This window comes from Paramormyrops kingsleyae, chromosome 24 (assembly GCF_048594095.1).
Source record: "Paramormyrops kingsleyae isolate MSU_618 chromosome 24, PKINGS_0.4, whole genome shotgun sequence".
NCBI classification, from domain to species: domain Eukaryota; kingdom Metazoa; phylum Chordata; class Actinopteri; order Osteoglossiformes; family Mormyridae; genus Paramormyrops; species Paramormyrops kingsleyae.
Window position 1 is genome coordinate 7,090,526 of NC_132820.1, and position 19,571 is coordinate 7,110,096.

At 44.9% G+C, this 19,571-nt stretch overlaps 1 protein-coding gene and 1 non-coding gene across 3 annotated transcripts in view; one reads left to right on the forward strand and one right to left on the reverse strand.

Annotated features, from left to right (window-relative positions):
- fstl4 (follistatin-like 4) overlaps positions 1-19,571 on the reverse strand; it is a 132,640-nt gene that overhangs the window by 36,724 nt on the left and 76,345 nt on the right. For both annotated transcript variants that reach the window (XM_023803437.2, XM_023803438.2), the window contains 2 exons: positions 5,262-5,452; positions 4,757-4,877 (listed from right to left, as the gene is read on the reverse strand). In XM_023803437.2, the coding sequence (XP_023659205.2) occupies positions 4,757-4,877; positions 5,262-5,452 (312 nt within the window). The remainder of the gene's footprint in view (positions 1-4,756; positions 4,878-5,261; positions 5,453-19,571) is intronic.
- Positions 18,088-18,160, forward strand: trnar-ccu (transfer RNA arginine (anticodon CCU)). The gene has a single exon. It is a non-coding gene; the product is annotated as a tRNA-Arg (tRNA).

Sequence of the window (19,571 nt, forward strand, 5' to 3'; positions counted from 1 at the left end):
GAGGCAGGTTCTTGTATGGGGGCAAGGTTGGGGGCGTGGCTGTGTTGGCTACTGAGGTAGGGGTTCCCCTCGGTAAATTTTTCCAATGGGGTGTAGGTTTTGCATGATTGTCAGTTACTGAAAAGGAGCGCTTAGAACTTTTAAAGGGGAGCACCTCCAATTGTTCAGCCAAAGGGAGCAGGGGGCACAAGCACCGCCCCCCCACCCCCCCCTGTCTGCCTATATGATGCAAATCCACCTAAATACATGACTTGAGAAGGTGATGAAAATTACCCACAGAGATCCTATCAAATCTGGCCTTCTAATCATCCCCTATATCTAACTGGTGAATTTTCTCCTGCCCCTTCACCACCATAGCTACTGTGTGGTGAGCGTACTGGTGCAGAATGGCTGCCATCGCATCATCCAGGTGGGGGCTACACAGTGGGGGTGACTGAAGTGGCTCCCCATTGGAAACCTGTGTGATGGGAGAATGTGCAAACGGCACATAAACAGAGCGGGATTCGAACCCCAACCCTGCAGGAGTAATGCAGCAATGCTACCTACTGCGCCTCCTTTAGTGCTTTTTATGACGAATTTATTTATTTTCATGCTGAGATAAAAGTGCAGCACAGTCAGTGCATGAAACTCACGTCTTCACTCCGCATCGCTTTCTCTGACCTGCTCGGCACCAGTGCAGTGCGGCGTCACTGCAAAGCAGTGCGACAGGGAGAAACTCCAGAGCATGACTGGAAAGCGCTTACTGTTTCCATGGAGATCATTTTCACCCCCACCCCCATGCGGCGTGGCGTGGTGTGGCGTGGGGGGCAGGGATGCATGGACGCTCGCGACATGCGGCTCCTATTCCTATCAAACTCGGGCACCGAACCGATCGCTGCCCACCCCTGCCAATCCGGAATCGAAAAGGCTCACGGTGGACGCCATGGAGACTGCGCAGACGTCTGCAGTTAGCTGCGCAGTCGAACAGGGCCTCGCTGCAGAGGGCTGCTGTTTTCTTGGAAATAAATAATAAAGGCAAATAAAAAATGGATTTTAAAACGAAAAAACAACAAATGGTTTAATATGCCAAGTCCTTTATGTGAATTTATTACTTAGATATGAAAGGATAACCTGTTTTACTGACTAATAGGCCAATAACAGTACATTAGCTGTGACACAAAAACACTACACTTGCAGAACGCAAAAACATCAGTCTGCCTTCCACCTGCGTACCCAGTGCAGGGTCTTGGGGAGTGTGGAGCAAATCTCAAATAGCACTGGACAAAAGGCAGGGGACACCCAAGACGGGGTTCCAATCTATCAAAGGGCACACATACAATTCGTGCCAATATAGGGACAGCAATTATCCAAACTGGTTGTTAACTACATGAAGTATGGAAGTAAGCCAGAAGGAATCTGCACAACAAACAAAGAACGAATTCTATCTACACACAGCGTGGGCGGGATTCAAACCCGCGACCGTGGACCTATGAGATGAGAGCACTAGCCAAAAGTTCTTGTTGTAAACAGAGATCCGGCGCGCAGACTGATTGGGCCGGATTCAAAACGGCTTCACGGAGCTGCTCCGTTCGGTCGCCGTGGATACCGCTTACGGCATCCAAGCGAAGGTGTCTGTCCGATGGAGGCCGCGGCCGTAGACGAACTGGCCGGAGGCCGAGCGACGGAGCGCGAGCAGCACCGCGCACGTAGCGAGCAGCACCGCGCACGTAGCGAGCAGCACCGCGCACGTAGCGAGCAGCACCGCGCACATAGCGAGCAGCACCGCACACATAGCGAGCCGGTGGCTGATTGTAATGCGAGGCGTATTCGGCCGTTTGTCACACGTAAACGGTGTACTACAGATGGAAGGTCCGATACCACAGAGGGACAGCCTGAAATGCTCCAGTCGTTAATTGCTAATATAAATTTACCACTGCTGAGGACCATCTGGGACAAGAATCTTGGTTACGGAGCATTGTTTTTGTTGTTTTTGTAGGGTATGGTAGTCAAACCCAGTTAACGGTTTTGGAGGCAAATTAAAGTTCAACCACTACTATCTATACACTCAGAGTTCGATTGAAAGCGGATCTTCAGATAACAAACGAATTGTTCTGGAATCATTCACTTACGCACTCTATATGCATGAATATTTTACAATATGACTAAATTTGGATGTACATGTTGTGCTGGAGAATAAAATATGCTTTCTGGTTGCTCATAATATTCCTACAGAATACCATAAATAATAACTAGAGTAGTTCTTTGGAGACTAAAGTAAACCAACTTTGTATTATTATATTACATTTTAAGAAAGTTATATACATATATTGTGTTTTTTGTTCTTTCACTCCCAACAGCAATACTGTAATGTTTTGGGTAAACTGGGGAATGTAAACATTTTATTCCCAAAGAACTGAAAGCCAGACTATTTATTTTTTGCACGGTGAGTTAAATTGACCATCCCTAGCTAATGGCTAATTTGCATCCCTGAAATCACCCCCCCCCCCCCCCCCCCGCCGCAGTGTAATCTTAGGAGGAACGACATCACGAGAGAGATACGCAGAACAGCACATGGGGGTCGGCTGACCGCAGTCCGGGCCCCCGGGCATTTCAGTGGGGACCAATCACGTTTGTAGCTCCGCCCCCCCACCTCACCTCCTTAATTAATTAGGCAGATGATCTGCTGACTTCGTCGCCCAGGCCTATGAAGCTCCTCATAATTCCATGATTAACGGCGGCGATGGGAAACAAACAGAGCGACCTGCGCATGTGAGCAGGTGAGCAGGAGGGGGCGTGGCCATCCCCCACCGGCCCCGCCCCCAGGAGATCACCCCTGCCCCACTCCTGCCTCCCCCAGCTTCCTCCATTTGTCTCTTATGCTACCCCCTGTATGCCAGGCGTCAGATTTATGTGCTCTGCCTCGGTGGCCCTTGGGGTGCAGATATCACCCCTGCGAAACTCAAGCCGTTCGGCTTGTTTCTCTATGAGACACACACACACACACACACACACACAGCAGCTGGGGTGTTTTTCACAGAGATATTTATCTATCTACATTAATATGGCAGCAGAAAATTTTATAGCTTGAGCATATTGCTCTACTGTAAACAAATAAGAATATTGCGCTACTCTAAACCCACAAATTCCATCGATCCATCTATCCATTTCATAAAACTGCTTATCCTATTCAGGGTGGTGGGGGGGGGGTCCGGAGCCTGTCCGGGAGGCTACGGGCGCAAGGCAGGGATCAACCCAGGATGGTACGCCAATCCATCGCAGGGCACACACAACACCATTTACTCTCACACACACACACCTACGGGCAATCTGGCAACTCCAATTATCCTCTGCAGCCTATTGAAAGATGTATACAACATGCTACGTGGCTGCACAAAAACAGCCATTCTTACAAATACCAAAATGCATAGAGTAGTCTCTCATTTCATTTGTTTGCAACTGTTGGACACTGGTGGCACACAGGATGCGCTGCTAATGCTAACGCTAATGCTAACGCTAATGCTAACGCTAATGCAAAAGTCTCACTGTTTCAAGCAGTTTGTGCTGCAGCCAGTGGCATATAAGAAAGCCAGCCTATCCGGAGGGTAGCAGGTAGTTAATGATGCCAACTAGTATCTTGCTGGTTTCTGGTTCAAATCCCACGAGAAGGTCCCTGTCGTCGTACCTGCTGGTCGACGTACTTAACCTGAACCGTTCTGGTAAAACATCTGTCTGTATAAATGGGCAAAAACTGTGAGTTACTGAGGACAAAATGCATCAGTCAAGCAACTAAATTAATCAGACACAATTAAGTGAAGATTTACCTGTCTGAAAGCAGGACAGCTTTAAAAAAGTGCAGATTACCTCTCATCAATCCTGTTTCCCCCCTTTCTTACTTGTTGAGACAGTGAATAATGAAGCCATTACAGCTCTATCACATATAAGGCCCAGGGGCTTCTGGCATTGCAAGGCTAGCTTTTTAGTCAGGCTTGTACTGCACCGAGGTCCCCGGCTAATCCCAGAGCCGCTCCGATTGGGATCCGGATTCCAGGTCACCAGTAACGCGGTTTGTGTACAAGCAGGAGGGCAGTTAATCACGGCCGGGTAGCTTAACAAGCTATACTTTTTTTTACTAGTCTTCTTTCCATTCGCCGCAAAACAGCGAAAGCGTTAATGCGGCCCATCTGGACGGTAAAAGTGAAATAACTGCGCGACGACGACAGTGACTCCACTAAAACCAGTCATTACGATGGTTAATGACCAGCCGGACTTAATGGGTCCAGTTTGCGGGCCCTAGAGCTGAAACTTCGAATATGGCCAAACGCCATTACTAATGGGTTGATTTATGGATTTAATTAGATTGGGTCAAACTGTGTTTCTTTGGCTGTCAGATCATTTATTCGGGAATCACAAACAAGCAAATAAAATGAAAAGAAAGGAGTAAAATTGTGGAGAATGTTCTTCTTTCCCAGCCATTGATTCGACGAACTCAGACCTAGGTTTCTCAGTTGTCCTCCATCCATAACTTCAGTGGCATATTTATATCCAGGGTTAGGCTGTACTCTTCCAAATGACACCGTATGTTAGGTTATCAGTCCGGTGATTCTGGAAATGATGACTGGCAGTACCTGATATATAAGGATGGTGCAGCCTGAATAGGCTCGCTGACACGATTCCTCTGGAAAATTGGCACCAAATCCCATTCTGTGCTGAAAGGTCCAACCCCCCCCATCCCCCTCCCTCCCCCAGCATGTCACATGACCCCAGGAGGGTGACTCACGGAAGGCGGTGTAGAACTCCTGCAGGGTGAGGTACCCGTCGTTGTTGTAGTCATCGTAGCGGAGCAGGTCTTGCGTGGTGCAGTCCAACGAGCCGTCCTCCAGGTGAACCTTCATAGATATCTACACCAGGGTATGACCAGAGCAGCAACAGATCTCAGTCAGATCTTCTGAGTCTCTATGTTCTCAATACACTGAAGTATTACAATAATCTTATTTGGCTGGCTATGGGACCGGATTGGGAAACACTGATCTAGATTATTCAGGTGTGGTCAAACAGCATAGATCTACAGTGGAACACTGATACCTAGACAGGCAACCCGTATGCTGTTCAATTATTACTAGCATTGATAACATTTCAAAAACTCTATTCTACGACTAATATCTGCAATGACTTCTACTACTACAGGAGAACATGACTATACTGAATGTTCGGGCTTTCATCCTGATCCTGATCCATTGTGGCAGGCATGAGTTCTTCAGTGTTGCATTATGGGAAATGCCCACCTGTGCCAGCTCCTCCTTGCCCAGGTGCCCGTCGCCATCTGTGTCCAAGTACTTGAACATGCCGTCCACCAGCTCTCTCTTCTGGTCCATTCTCTTCTCCTGAACCTGTACCTCACCGCTCCGGTTTTTGGGATGCATGTCCAGCAGCACGCCCTTCAGCTTGTTGTAATCTGCCATTGTGCACGTGTCACCTGTGGTGTGACAAGAGTAAAGATGTCCTCCTCAGGATGCTGGCACGTGACAATTTTACTTACACAAAAGTGGTCTGAGGGCAGAATGTGAAATGATTGGTTCAGAGAGATAACCAATCGGATTGTAGAGGAGGTGGGACCAAGACATCTGATTGGTTGGTCCTGCCACCTCTAGTTGTTTGGTTCCACCTCCTCTATAATCTGATTGGTCATCTCACAGAACAAATCGTTTCTACCATCTGCCCTCATTACATTTTTGTATAAGTAAAACTCCCATGAGCAGGCATGACCCACCCCGTCATAGGCTTGGCCCAACCAATCACAAGATTGGATTACCTCGTCATAGGCTTGGCCCAACCAATCACAAGCTTGGCTCTTGGATAATCCTGTGACCAACCCAACATTTAAAAACTGGAGCTGAGCCCGGTCAGGGATGGCGGCTTGTAGACAGCATTATTGCGAAGAATTCCAAGTAAGATGTTTAATGTGTGAATAACGTGGCGGGGGAGTGAATACTTATGCAAGCCTATAATGCATATAACAGATGCTAAACGCTGTGTTTGGTTAACCGTGCATTTCCTTTTTATGCCCCGGAATCATTGCACATATTCAAACCTTACATGCCTCTAATTTATCTAATTCTGCGTTGCTGTACCGCGCGAGCTCCAGTAAATAAATGGAAGGTGAAAGCAAACATGATTAATCAAGGAGAGGAAGTGATTATTTCTTACTGGAAATGACATTATGCAAACAAAACCCCGCACGCCGTGCTGCGCTTTCAGGCCCGGTTTAAATAAAGAAAATCATTCTTTTGTTTTTGAAGCACGGCGGCGCGAGTGTCGAGTGAACGAGGTGTATGTTTCGGAGAGGCGGCGAGTGTGCAGTAATGAGCAGCTTATTGAGACAAATAAGCCTGCGGTCCAGACCCACCTCCAGCGAAGACCTACCTGAGATTTAATAACCAATTCCGAGACTTAGCATTAGTCATCGCTAATTAATATAACAGACAAATCTTTATTGAGATAATACACTCCGTAACCTTCATGAAATGCAGGTTCGCCTCGCTGTTTTTCTCCAAGCATTTTGAAGTTCTTGTAGTTCCCTTCCCTGCTATCTCGGAGATGTTATCCCTCGTTTGAAGCTCGGCATTTTAATCTCCAGGTACACAATGAGGCTGGGTTTAGCTACAGAGTACTGTGGACCTCCTAGAGAGTGTGTTTCTGTGCCATGTTGTGTTCTGTTATTGGTTTTGGGTTTACATCAAAACATCTTCAGAAGATGTTGCTTTTTTCCCCTCTTCTATTAGCTGTACTCTTCCATTCCAGGAATGGCCACATTTATTTTCAATGCCATTTCTAAGATGTCTTGATCAGTTTCATGCTCATGAGTATAATATTAGGCTATTTCCTGCACCTGTTCCCCTCCTCCTCCTTTCTCATACTCCAGATGATCAATCATTGATGAGCCTGTCACAGAGGTGGGGAGAGATTCTATTTTCCAGTCAAAACTCTCTAATGAAGTACATCTATCAAGCTTGAGTCGTACAGGAAAGGTCAGTGGTGAATCGGAACAAGTTGTTATGACACGCCATTAATCCGAGTCCCTCAATTACCTCTTATTTTTGAAAGGTCTCATATTCTCACACAAGGATAAGCAACCAAGGTAAATAAAGCCAGTAATCATGACAACACCTCAGCTAAATTTTTTGACGAATTTCCCAACAAAGTTCAGAATGGTGTTCTAGACAGCGCAGGTTATAGAACTCTATGATCTATCATTTTCCGGGAGGTACCTGAAATTCACTTGTACATTATTGCATCCCTGGATTGATGGTGTTTTTCTGTAAACCTTTAACTCATTTTTCATATTTAACAGGGAAAAACCAAAGAGTGACCCATCTTAAATATATTCCCTCAGAACAGATGGTACCACAAGGTTACTGGGCATCTTCAGGTACAGTACCAGTCAAAAGTCCGGACACACCTGCTTTTCTCTCTCTCATGTTATTCTCTTTATAGTAAAAGGCCTTGAGACAATCAGGTAGTACATATAACATATTGCACTGACCAAGAGAACTGCTCAACATCTCAAATTTTAGACTCATTAAAATAGCCCCCTTTTGTTCCCATGACAGCATTGCAGACTCGTTCAACCAGATCCCAGAAGTAACTACCTGGGATGCTTCTCCAACAGGCCTGAAGGAGTTTCCACAAGTTCTGGGCACAAGTTGGCTTCCTTCCTCTTACTCTTTGATCCAACTCATCCCAAACTAGTTATATAGGGTTTATGTCGGGGGATTGTGGGGGGCATGTGATCTGTCACAGCACCCCATCTTTTTCCTTTTTCGCAAGATAATACAGTGCTTACATAACTTTGGGGTGTGCTTAGAGTTGATTTCTTGTTGAAAAACAAATGATTTTCAATACATCTGTCCAGGTTTTGACTGGTACTGTGTGTGAATCTCTTTCCTCCCCAATGCCGTGCCCATGCACCAGAGAGCAGACAATAGCGCAGATGCAAACTCTTCACGTTGGAAAGAAATAAATTCACAAGCAGTGAATGTGCATACCAAACCAGGCCAAAGATAACTTCCAGAAAACACACATAATGGCCTCCTAAAATGAATGCAACACATTAGTAGGGTTTTACCAATGCATGAAGGACACCAAATGACAAAAGTAATATTCATTTTAGAGCTTTTAAGTTTTCTAAACATTTTTCCTGTTTTTGTGCCTTGGCTAAATTTAGCTCTACATTGATTCAAAAATAAGTTCTTCGCTTCTGGCTTGTGGCCTGGACTTGTGTGTGTGTGTTTTTTTCTGTAGACTGGATAAGTCTATCCTGGGAATATTACAGAGGTGAAAGTGACTTAGAGCATCTGGCCAGGGCGAGATGCTTGTGAAAAGTTTTCCGATGACTTCCAGGGCGCAAAGCACTTGTGGGCTCGGTTGTCGCAATGTCTTCCAAGATTTCACGGAATGCCCCCTTGTGGAATTTGCCGGTGACTTCTCAAATATGGTGTATCTGCTCTGGAGGGTAAACTTGGCAGGAGACAGACCCCAGAATCTCTCATGGAAGTCAAAATAAGTCATTGGCACACGCTCTTCTAGGCTGACAGGAAACACATTAGGGTGATGTTTTTATTTTGATGTTAAACCATGTTCTTGTACGACATGTGATGACTACAAAATGGCGGCGGAATGTCAGATATCACCCAGGCGATCCTTCATCGACACGAAGCCCTCAAACATCTCATGCTCGGCATCGCTTTTACTTAAGCACTGGCGCTACATTTCGGCAAGCCAGCTTATTTATTTATATTCACTCGCTCTTTTCCCTCCCTCTCCTCTCTTTTCCTGTGCCACTTCTCCAGTGCTTGTTTTTGGCTCCCACCCCCCTCTAACCTTTTCCTATTAGCGTGCGGCAAATTGCTTTGATTCCTAGGAGAGATGCCTTTGATTGGGTGAGTGGCCAGCTATCAAAAATATTACCGCTTTTTTTTTTTTACGGGGAAATCAAAATGGAGCCCTCAGGTAATGTGTGTGTGGGTGTGTGTGTGTACAGTAAGTGTGTCTGAGATGGCACGATATTTTTTCTGGTCCAGTCCCAGTACTGATATTAAAATCCTATCCTATCTTTTCCCCCTTTATCAAATACTAAGCACTACAGTAAATGAGATATTTGTATCAATATGTTTCAATTAGCATGGCAAACTGCATTTAGCGTCGTGGCGCCGTTGTTTGAGTTTGCTAAGAATAGGGAAGTATAAAGGCCATGCTGCTCAAACAAAAGCCGCGACGCTACGCTGCAGGAAGGAATCCATGGCGACGTGACTTACGGGCCGGAATCTTTGTTTCATTCAGTGCCAACTTTTGCAAAAATGAAACGAAATTTCTTCTTGTGTAAACTATGCAATCTGCTGCCAAATTAAATATGATAAATAAGAAATCAAGCATAGCAACGTCACTCTATATCCACGACTAACCATTTCTAGTCGAAAAGAAGTAAAACGGACGAAAATTAAGCAAACTTTGGAAAGAATACAAGTCTGAAAATATCTGGTTTGTGTACATTTTACTGTGTTGAGACTTTAGAAAACTCAGCACTGGCCTTACATTCATGTACTCTGCAGTTCACCTTTTTCCTTCCTACAGTGTAAAGTACAGTAACTGTTTTCCCACATGGATAACATGACAGTCACATGATCCTCACGTCTGTCGCACTAAGGCTACAAGCATTTTTGTGATTTTCATACTAAGTCTGCCTCTGATTGGAAACTGGAAGCGGTTTCTTACCCCCCCCCCCCCTAACTGGTATCAGCCCGATACTGATAGTGGGTATTGGGTTGATGCCATCTCTCCCAGATACACATAACAAAATATATGCCCCCCTCTTTAGCCTCCCTGCTTTCATTTCTGGGTTATAAACGAATGTGGAGGGCAGGTCTCTTCTATGACCCTGTTTAGATTTCTGATTACAGGTATATTCTGTGGTTACAGACATTATTGGTCAGATTATTGTTTTTTTCTGCATCTAACTGCAAGCGTTACTTTGTGGTAATAATAATATAATAATAATAAATGCAAACAACATGACCATAGAGTCTTTTTTGATGGATCATGATTTTTACCGAAATGTGAAAGTTTTCTGTCACCGTGACTTCACTGCAGATAGATTGGTATCAATGAATACCGTCCCTAAGCAAACCTCGAGGTCATGTAAGCACAAGGAAAGAGACAGAGTGCTGTGACAGATGACCTGCCCCCCCCCAGAATCCCCCCACCTGAACCCTATAGAGCTGGTTTGGGATGAGTTGGATCAAAGAGTCAGAGCAAGGTAGCCGACTTGTGCCCAGAACTTGTGGAAACTCCTTCAGGCCTGTTGGAGAAGCATCCCAGGTGGCTGCATCTGGAAGCTGGTAGAAAGAATGCCTAGAGTCTGCAACGCTGCCGTCGAAGTAAAAGAAAGATCACCATCGATCTACATTATACTCATTTCCATCCATCCATTTCCTCTAACTGTTTATTCCGTACAGGGTTGCATTGTGAAAAATCAAAATAAGCAATCAGTCCATCTGACGTCCTCACGCTTAGCGAAAATGCCTCACTGAGAATGTAGCCTCACGTCTGGCATCCCGACCTGGAGGTTCCGCTTCACGTCCACCTCTGTGATGCTTTATGGGCCGAATGGCGCCGCTGGCTGCACCATCGTGGTGCCGTTCAGCGGCTGGTTAGCGCTCTGTAGCTTATGGCCGGGTAAATGAAAGGAAGTAGCTAGAGGAGAATCAGCGTCACAGAACAGGAGCAGCGCACCTAGGAGGTCTTCGCTCGCACTGAAACCCCGACAGCTGGAAATGTCAGCACTGAACTCTGTCAGTCCAGGTCAATGCCAATAACCATGGAATAAGCTTCAGATCACATTAAAGAAGGCTTGCAATTTAGAATGGTCGTGGAGAATTATTCTTATGTATTAATCCTGAACGATGGTGATGCGAATGCGCAAAACTCGTCCGTATTGAGCTTGTTCTGTGTTGCTTGAAAGTAAGAAGCAAGTTTCTGAGCTCCTTCAAGGACGGAGGCTAGAGTTCGCCTGTAAGATACTACTGGTCAGGCTGTATGGGGACAGAGAATTACACAGTCCTGGGCGTCCACTGTCAGGCAAAGCAGAGGTGGGTAATTCAGATCCAAAAAGAAAAAATCCAGGCCAGGATTTTGTTTCAACCAACCAGTTCAGTACTCTGTGACCGTGACCCTTTATACTCAACTGGTTGGATGAAACAAAATCTTGGTCTGGACTTTTACTTTCTGGAGCTGAACTTGCCATCTCTGAGGCAGAGTATAGACTGGAAATGACACCCCTGACTGATTGGACTGATTTCAGAAGAGAAAATGAACAGAGCTCAGTGATTCTCTCCTACTAAGGGTGTTGTGTGGCCCATTGGGTTAGAATACTGCATCTATGATCAGAAGGACACCAGTTCAAATGCCCTGGTCAGCAAAATGATTCCACCATTGGACCCTTAATCATCACCCCTACATCGTTCCAGGGACTGACTGACCCCGCTCTCATAAACATGTACGACGGCTAAATTAACAAAATGTAAATATACTCCAGGGCCAACGTCTTATCTTATAGTTAAACACTGACTTTGGAACCCCTTGGTACCCCCAAAACATACAGTGATCCACAATAATGGAACAAATTGCCCAACCACTGATCATTCTGGCGGTGATGACATTTTCAGCATCAATAACCCCCCTTCCCCCCCCCCCACACACACACACCTGCAATGTGAGCCACAATAATCTCCCTGCTTCCTGAGGCTGTTCGCTAAGCTCTAAACACAGGACAGACATGGGGGGGTGGGGGGCTCTATGTAACCCGGATGGCTGCTCTGCTTGCTGGCTCCATTGCCTCTAGGGGGCACCGGTGTGCTCCTCACAGATGCCAACTGTTAGGTGCTTGTCTGGAAGCGTGACCTTGCAAGCGTGTTCACCCCGATTCACCCCACATTCTCTCACAGGCCGCCATTACTAAACCCTCCAACTGAGCCCCAGCTTGTGCGCTTACGCAGATATGAGACAAATCCCGTTTCCCTGAACGCCTCGGACCGCAACCATAAGGTGATCCCATACAAAACTCAGTTTTCTCTTGGCCTCTAATGCAGAGTGCAGCTTACAACCCCCCCCCCCCCCCCCAGCAATAAACGGCATCCTGCATCCCATAATGCAACATTTCTCCCTGACTAAGGAGAGTGAGGTCTCCCAAGATGACAGCTAGGCCCGTGTGCTATCCCCAGGTTCTGGAAGGGTGGGGTGGAGACAAGGCCCCCTCCCCAGTACTTGAGTGCAGTAGTTACTCTGTTAAAAATGCAATAAGTACTGCAACTATATTGATTCCTTCATCAATGTAATGTAACTTAATACATTTGATTTCTTTTTTGATTACTTTTCTAACATATGTTTTAAACTGGGCAATAAAATTGAAAAGTCCCAATGGCTTTGCTGGCCCATGTTACCTGAAAATACGCCAAAATATGGTATTTCTGCATGGTGAGATGATGCAAAGCAACAAAATGTACGTTATATTCTACATACAGTAAAACCTCGGATTGCGAGTAACTTGGTTTGTGAGTGTTTTGCAAGACGAGCAAAATTTTAAAATAAAATTTAACTTGATAATGCGTTGCAATACGAGTATTACGTATAGGCCTAATCCACGATTGTTTTCATCGGTAAAGTGCAAGTTAATTTGTTTTTATGTATTTTTACTTTATATTTAGTATTAATCATTTTATATGAATATTTTAGGGTTGTGGAAAGAATCATCTAAGATTTCTTTATTTCTAATGAGAAAATTCACTTTGATATAAGAGTGCTTTGGATTACAAGCACGTTTCCGGAACGAATTATGCTCGCAATCCGAGGTTTTACTGTATAAGCTTTTTTCCAAAAAGAATTTTATATTTGAATGCAACTCATTTGTAATTGTCCACATTTTGATTAGTAACTGCAATCTTAATCACATTTTTGTCTCATTAACTGTAACGGATAACAATTACATTTATTTTGCGAATTTCATTCGCAGTTTCGTGTAACTAGTTATTCCCTAACACTGGATATTTGCTGTATTTTTTTTTTTACTAGTGGCGAGACCGGCAAAGTGTTTGTACTCCAATGGACGCATTAAATGTCTCATTATCATTTCTTCTTGTCAAATGGAATGCCTTCAAGGGATGTAAAGACAGAGAGAGATTAGACACCTGATAGATATGCCGTCCTGCTAGGATTTTAATGATCGGATGATGTGACAGGCAATAATACCAGAGGCAATTCAGCTGTCCAACTAAGGCTGCTTGCCCGTCCAGTGAAGAGCTACCAGGCGAGATAATCATCTTAGATGCAATTGCCACCCAATTGTTTCTGCAAAATCAGAAAGGCTCGCCGTCCGCTGTTACCTGGCGATCGCTCATTAAAACCGCGTCATTCCACTTAAGATAATTACGATCGATGATCAAGAAGGCAGTCTTCACACATGATTACGTGTGCCGCAGTGAGAACGAGAGCACGCCGGCAGGTAGTGTGGAATGTCAAGGTGTGTTACACGTACAGCGATTCGCAATTAAGTCGAAGGTCTGGAACTGTCTGGAAACAAGCTCATTTTAGCGGTGGAAAAATCAATAGAAGCGTCTTCTAGGAGATTATAAAAAAAGTAGCACTTATTGGTCTCACTAAAAATCACTAAAAGCAGGGTAAATCAATGTTATAGATGTCCTTGTTTTCCTACTTTGAAGCACGATGTCAAGTTCAGGCTGGGCTCTTCTTAAGGAATCATCCGCAGAAAACAAATAATAAGCATTCGCTTGATATGTATTCTACGCAACACAACACAACACTGTTCATCATCAACAACTGAATTCCATTCAAATAATAAGTCATAAAATCTGGCTCCTGAGTAAAACTTGAGAAGCCTGAAACGCTTCTTCACAATCTTCAGGCAGCTAGACAAGAAGAGGTGTGACCCTCTGGTACTTCAGGGCTGTCACGTGACACACTCGGACCAATCACAGACGCACACAGCTCGCGGTTACGCCCACCGCACTGCGTGATTGACAGGTCAGTGTCTGCTCAGTGAAAGGTGGGGAGTGAATGCAAAATGAGTGCAAAACAACTGCAAAAAAATAAGCAAATTAACAAATGGAAAAAAAGAAATGAAATGCAAATGTATTCTTTTAAATTATTCACTTGTTATTGAGTTAACAATGTTCTGGTTGTTTTTTCTGGGTTTTTGTTGATTTATTATTTATATTCATCACATTTCACTACCCCCCACAATTTGTTTCAGTGTTCTCCAGTCTGCTGAGAATCACATGACTCCAGGTGAAAGAGAGATGTGTCACAGCTGTGTACCTTCAGGCACACGTACCACTCACGCTAATGCTAATTAGCGGCATATTCAGAGACGGCCCCAGAGAAAGTGGACATTAGCTTTGCCCCTCACATCTGCCCCTTGCTCATTCTTTGACACGAGACTCCACCAGGGGTGGGTTCAGGCTGATTCTAGGATTTGACCCTTAGTTGGGCTGATTATTTCTTTTGAAAACAAAAAAATGTGGTTTACGGAATGGTTAATTGTGTCTTGCGCTTCCTGCCCTTCCTAATGTAGTCACTGGTTTTGGTCTCGGCGGACCTTAATCAAATGCATGGTCTAATTCACAGGTGTCAGACTCCAGTCCTGGGGGGCCGGAGCCCTGCACATTTTTTGGTTTCCCCTCGTTTAACACACCTGATTCAACTCCTTGTGCTAATTACCACACAGCTCTTGAGCTGAATCATTTATGGTGGAACAGGGAAAGAACTAAGCTACACGGGGCTCCGGCCCCCCAGGACTGGAGTTTGACAGCCCTGGTCTAATTGGTGGTAAACTCCGTCCTTTTGAAGATGTCAGCCGATGGTCGCGTCACGATCAGTCATGAGGCCCCGCCCACTTTAGTCTGGTTCGCCGTGGTGATAGTTTTGGGCCCTCCTGTGCCTTCCTGCACCCCCCCCCCCCCCCCTTCCCTGCCCCCTGTCCGGTACTTGTCCACTCAGCGGTCACACTGTGGTTAAAATCGCCCCCACTGCCAGATCCGATTTCCTTTTTTTTTTTCCTGAGACATTACAATTTCACCAGGCTATTCTTTGAAATTTTACTTTCACCTTCAAAAATTATTGGATATTTACCCCCTCTCCCCCCCCCCGGTAATATGGTTGCCGGCATCACTGGGCCGTTATTAGCCGCTACAGCTGCCAATGATGGCCCGTCTCCCGCTGTTAGCCTGGCACTTGATATTGACCCATGAAACCAATACCCTGAAGCACAGCCTTCAAGGGCGACTTTAAAATGAGCTGTTCTCGTACCAAATAGCGCAGGCCGACCGCCCCACCGCACGCTGACAGCAGGCTGGTCACCCGGGGGCTTGCCCGCACCGCCGTCTAAACCAGGCTGCCGCAGGAAATGCGTTATTCAATTAGACCTGACGTTTGCCGATTTTCCTCTTTCCGTGGAAAACGCGATGCGCTGTACTGGGCATTAATGCACCGGACCTGAGCTTTACAATGATTTTGAGACTTCAAGTCTTCATTTTGAGACAGCACCTGTGGTGGGGGGGTAGTAGATTCCATAATATCAGATTTATTCTCTGTCTGTCCATCCGTCCATCCAGTACAGGATGGTAGTGGAACACCCTGCCAGTCCACCACAATGCCAGTCCACCACAATGCCAGTCCACCACAATGCCAGTCCACCACAATGCCAGTCCACCACAATGCCAGTCCACCACAATGCCAGTCCACCACAAATGCCAGTCCACCACAATGCCAGTCCACCACAATGAAGATTATTTATTATTACCAAAGAATTAAACAACAACGGTACAAACGACAACAACAAAAAGCAAACAATCTCATCAGTCAATGTGGTATTTTGTTTAGAGGTTTCCATTTCGTTTAAACATGGTAAAGTCTTTAGTTTACCGACAATAATGAGTAAAATGGGCCCCTAGGAACCACACAAAGCCCAGACCCCGGACTCATGGCTGCATTTCCACCCAGATCCGGCAGCCTGTGATTCCGCAGTCGTCTGGCTTGTCCGGGTGACTGATCTGAGAACAGCAGATGAGTGGAGTGCATTGGCAAAACCCTAATTAAACATCCTGACGAATGCTTTTAATTTCCCCTCACAGTAACATCTACAGATTGAAGACGGTGATAAAGACAAAACGAAAGATGTCGCTTCCTCCAGCAGAGATTTCCTTTCCTTGTTATGTTCAATACATGGTCTGAATCCTTCTGAATGCATTATTTCCACTTCCATAACTAACTTAATTTCCTAAATTCAGAAGGAACAAAAAACACAAACTCTCAGTTTTCTCTAACTGTTCCCAATCCGTTCCTCGGCAACCTGCAGACAATCCACGTTTTTGCAATTTGGCCTGATTAACCATAAACCCACCCACCCATCCATCCATTCATCCATCAGTCTGTCTTCTGACCTCCAGTACAAGGTCACAAGATCTCCATATACCTCTGTTTCCCATCCTGGTCCTCAAGACCTCAAGATGGAGCAGAACTGTGGACTGTGTGGCAGGGAGCTGGGAGGGAGCAAAAACCTGGACCGTTCATGGGTCCCAGAGGACCGGATTGGGACCCTTTACTGGAGGTCGGAAGACAGATTGATGGATGGACAGATTTATGGTTAATCAGGCCAATTCACAGAACCCCAAAAGTTAAACTCCTCAAGTATTTCACATGCTGCACAGAAACTATGATTACACTGGAGCATAATGTGAACACTTTGACTCAACTGCTACAATCCTTCTCTTGGGTCCCCTGAACATCCCATAATTAGTCTTTAGGGAACTAGATATGTAAAAGACATTGTAATTACCACATGAAACATGATCCTGCCGCTCCTCCCGTTCTCACCGAGCAGGTAAAACAGGTACAAATGAATAATTATACAATAAATAATTCATGAATGCATGTACAATGTATGTATTATGGAACATTAGTGAAACTGTAAGCAGGAAATATCATGATATTTAATTGGCTTGTATTGCAGGAAGATTGTCACAAGGTCGCGATATTTCAGTTATATTCAGTTATAAACCATCCTGTCAAATGGTCAGCCAATTGATAATGGCTTCACACCCACAGGGAAAGTGAGGTAGCACCGCGCCCCCCCCCATACTGTGGCTCAAAGTCATTTTATTTTCATGCCCAGAATTGTCCCCAAAGCCCAGTGGTTATTTCATTTAGTTCCGACGCTTTATTTATTTTTGACCGACGTGATTGTCATGCGCCTCGCGAGCGAGGTGAACGCGACGGCACGTCTGGCTGCGTCGTGAAAAGCGTCCCGTCATGTTCCAGAGCGTCAGATCGCTCTCAGGCCGCAAGCAGGGCTCGGACTCTCCAGCTTTAGGCATAGATATGGTTTGGTTTTAAAACTCGCAAAAACTGAAGTCCATTTAGCCAAACGCCGATTAATGCAATAGCATCACTAACAAAGTACAATAGGTACAATAGGTACAATAGGTACTTTGTTAAGTACAATATTTTTTGGAATTGCTGTGCAACTGATGCAAAAGTTCGATGCCTTTTCAATTAACGAACGTCGTCTGGATGATGCAATTTGAGTTCAAACGAATTAACCTTCGCTGTGCCGTGCTTTCGTTGTTTCCCGTCCCCGCTCCGCGTCTCCAACTGCATTTCGAAGGCCTCGGTTAATTCAGCTGCAAACCACGGCGACTGTGTTTCAGAAGCGCAGAGGTGTCCACACTCATTAGCCTGCTTATCAGACATGTCTTCTCCACAATCATCTCCTCTGATCATGCTGTCATTTTACACAAGACTACAAAGTATCCTGCTACTAAGGGTCACATCCGCGTGCAGAGAGGCCTAATTGAACTGGATTCAGTCTCCCTCCATTGTTTTTCTCATTCCCAATACCGCGTCTGAGAATCTGATACACAATCGGGAGTGGAATACAATTCAAAAATTTATGTAATGGGGTGGGGGGGGGTGAATGAATCCAAACTAAATATTAAGGAATACATGTCTTGTAGATGCCATGTTATACCTTCATACCTATAAGTAGCCCCAGTGGCCTAATGGATAAGGCACTGGCCTCCTAAGCCAGGGATTGTGGGTTCGAGTCCCATCTGGGGTGTGATGTCTTTACTGACTGATCTGCGGTATTACTCAAATTTATTCTATTTTATATTATTTTTCTTAATTTATGTTCCATGTTTTTTGTGTATGTATACATCAATACTGCAAAGGCAAATTCCCAGTACATGCTAGCGGACCTGGCCAATAAAGTAAATTATGAATCTATTATTAAGGCATTCATAAAAAAATCTAAGCGAGCATCACTTCCAATGAGATGAATAAATACCTTATCAAGACTTGCCTGAATCTGCCTATACCGGTGAAATTTAACCTGCAGTGTCTGGAGCAGTGTTTCGTACTCGAGGTAACGGAATACGAATCATTCGGGAGCGAGACCTGCCGGACGATCCCATCGCCCGCTGCAATGAGTGATTATGAGCATTAGGGGCCCGAATTGGAGAAAAGTAACGGGACCTTCAGAACGGCACGACCTTGTCGGACAGGACGCACGGAGCGGGCAATCGCTGCCGAACGCGGATCTGGTTGTTCCTGAAAAGCTTGTGCCAGGATAGGATCAAAGACAATTACACAAAAAAAGTTACATAAAAACTCCACTGAAACAACTTCAAAGGAATTAGCATAAGAATAGCCTTTTGAAAACTTACAAAGGATTCAATTACCTGCGACTGTATCCAGACCTATTAACGATACGCTGTGTTTAATTACAGTTTCTATGTTTAAATGTTCTGCTTAAAGTCATGATGAAAAGTGTTCAATGTCGTGTTATGTATTTCCATTTTACATACATATATCCCACCTGTTAATTGTATGAGATATTTATGTTTGTTTATTTCCACATGTTGATTTGAACCAAAATCACATATCTGCTGCAACAGACCCCAGCGCAATTCCTGCACTGTAGAGATCTGAGCTGGATTGTTGGTGCTTGTGTCTTGGCAGCTGCTGTGGGATGCAGCGTGCACCGTTGCAGTTGCGTTACCAAGCTGTATGTGGGAGTTGCATTGCTGCCAGAAAGCAGTCACTTCACCGCATAATAAATGTAACTCTAAATATAGTGAATTTTTAAAATTCCCCATAAAGCACAGGTGTGTGCATCCATGTTCGACGACATAACTATATTCCTTTAGGATTTTCTGGTACTCTACCTTCTCGGTTAATGTAATCAACAACCTCTGGCTCAGATTATCAAATAACAAAAATATGAAAACAATAAAGAAAAAGTACAGATTTAAAAAGTATTTTTCTTGCGGATACCTCTGCAGAATGCCTGTTTCAGGTTTTACTATCCTGTGGTGATATTTGTTCTGACCTGATCCCCAATACGCACAAACTTCACAGCAGTCTCCTGGCAGAGAAATCTACCCACCGGTAAATAATTCACATCGCGGGGAGCCTCGTCTTGACCCGGGGAGAATTTCCCAGATGTCTGTGCACCTGCTGATGCATTT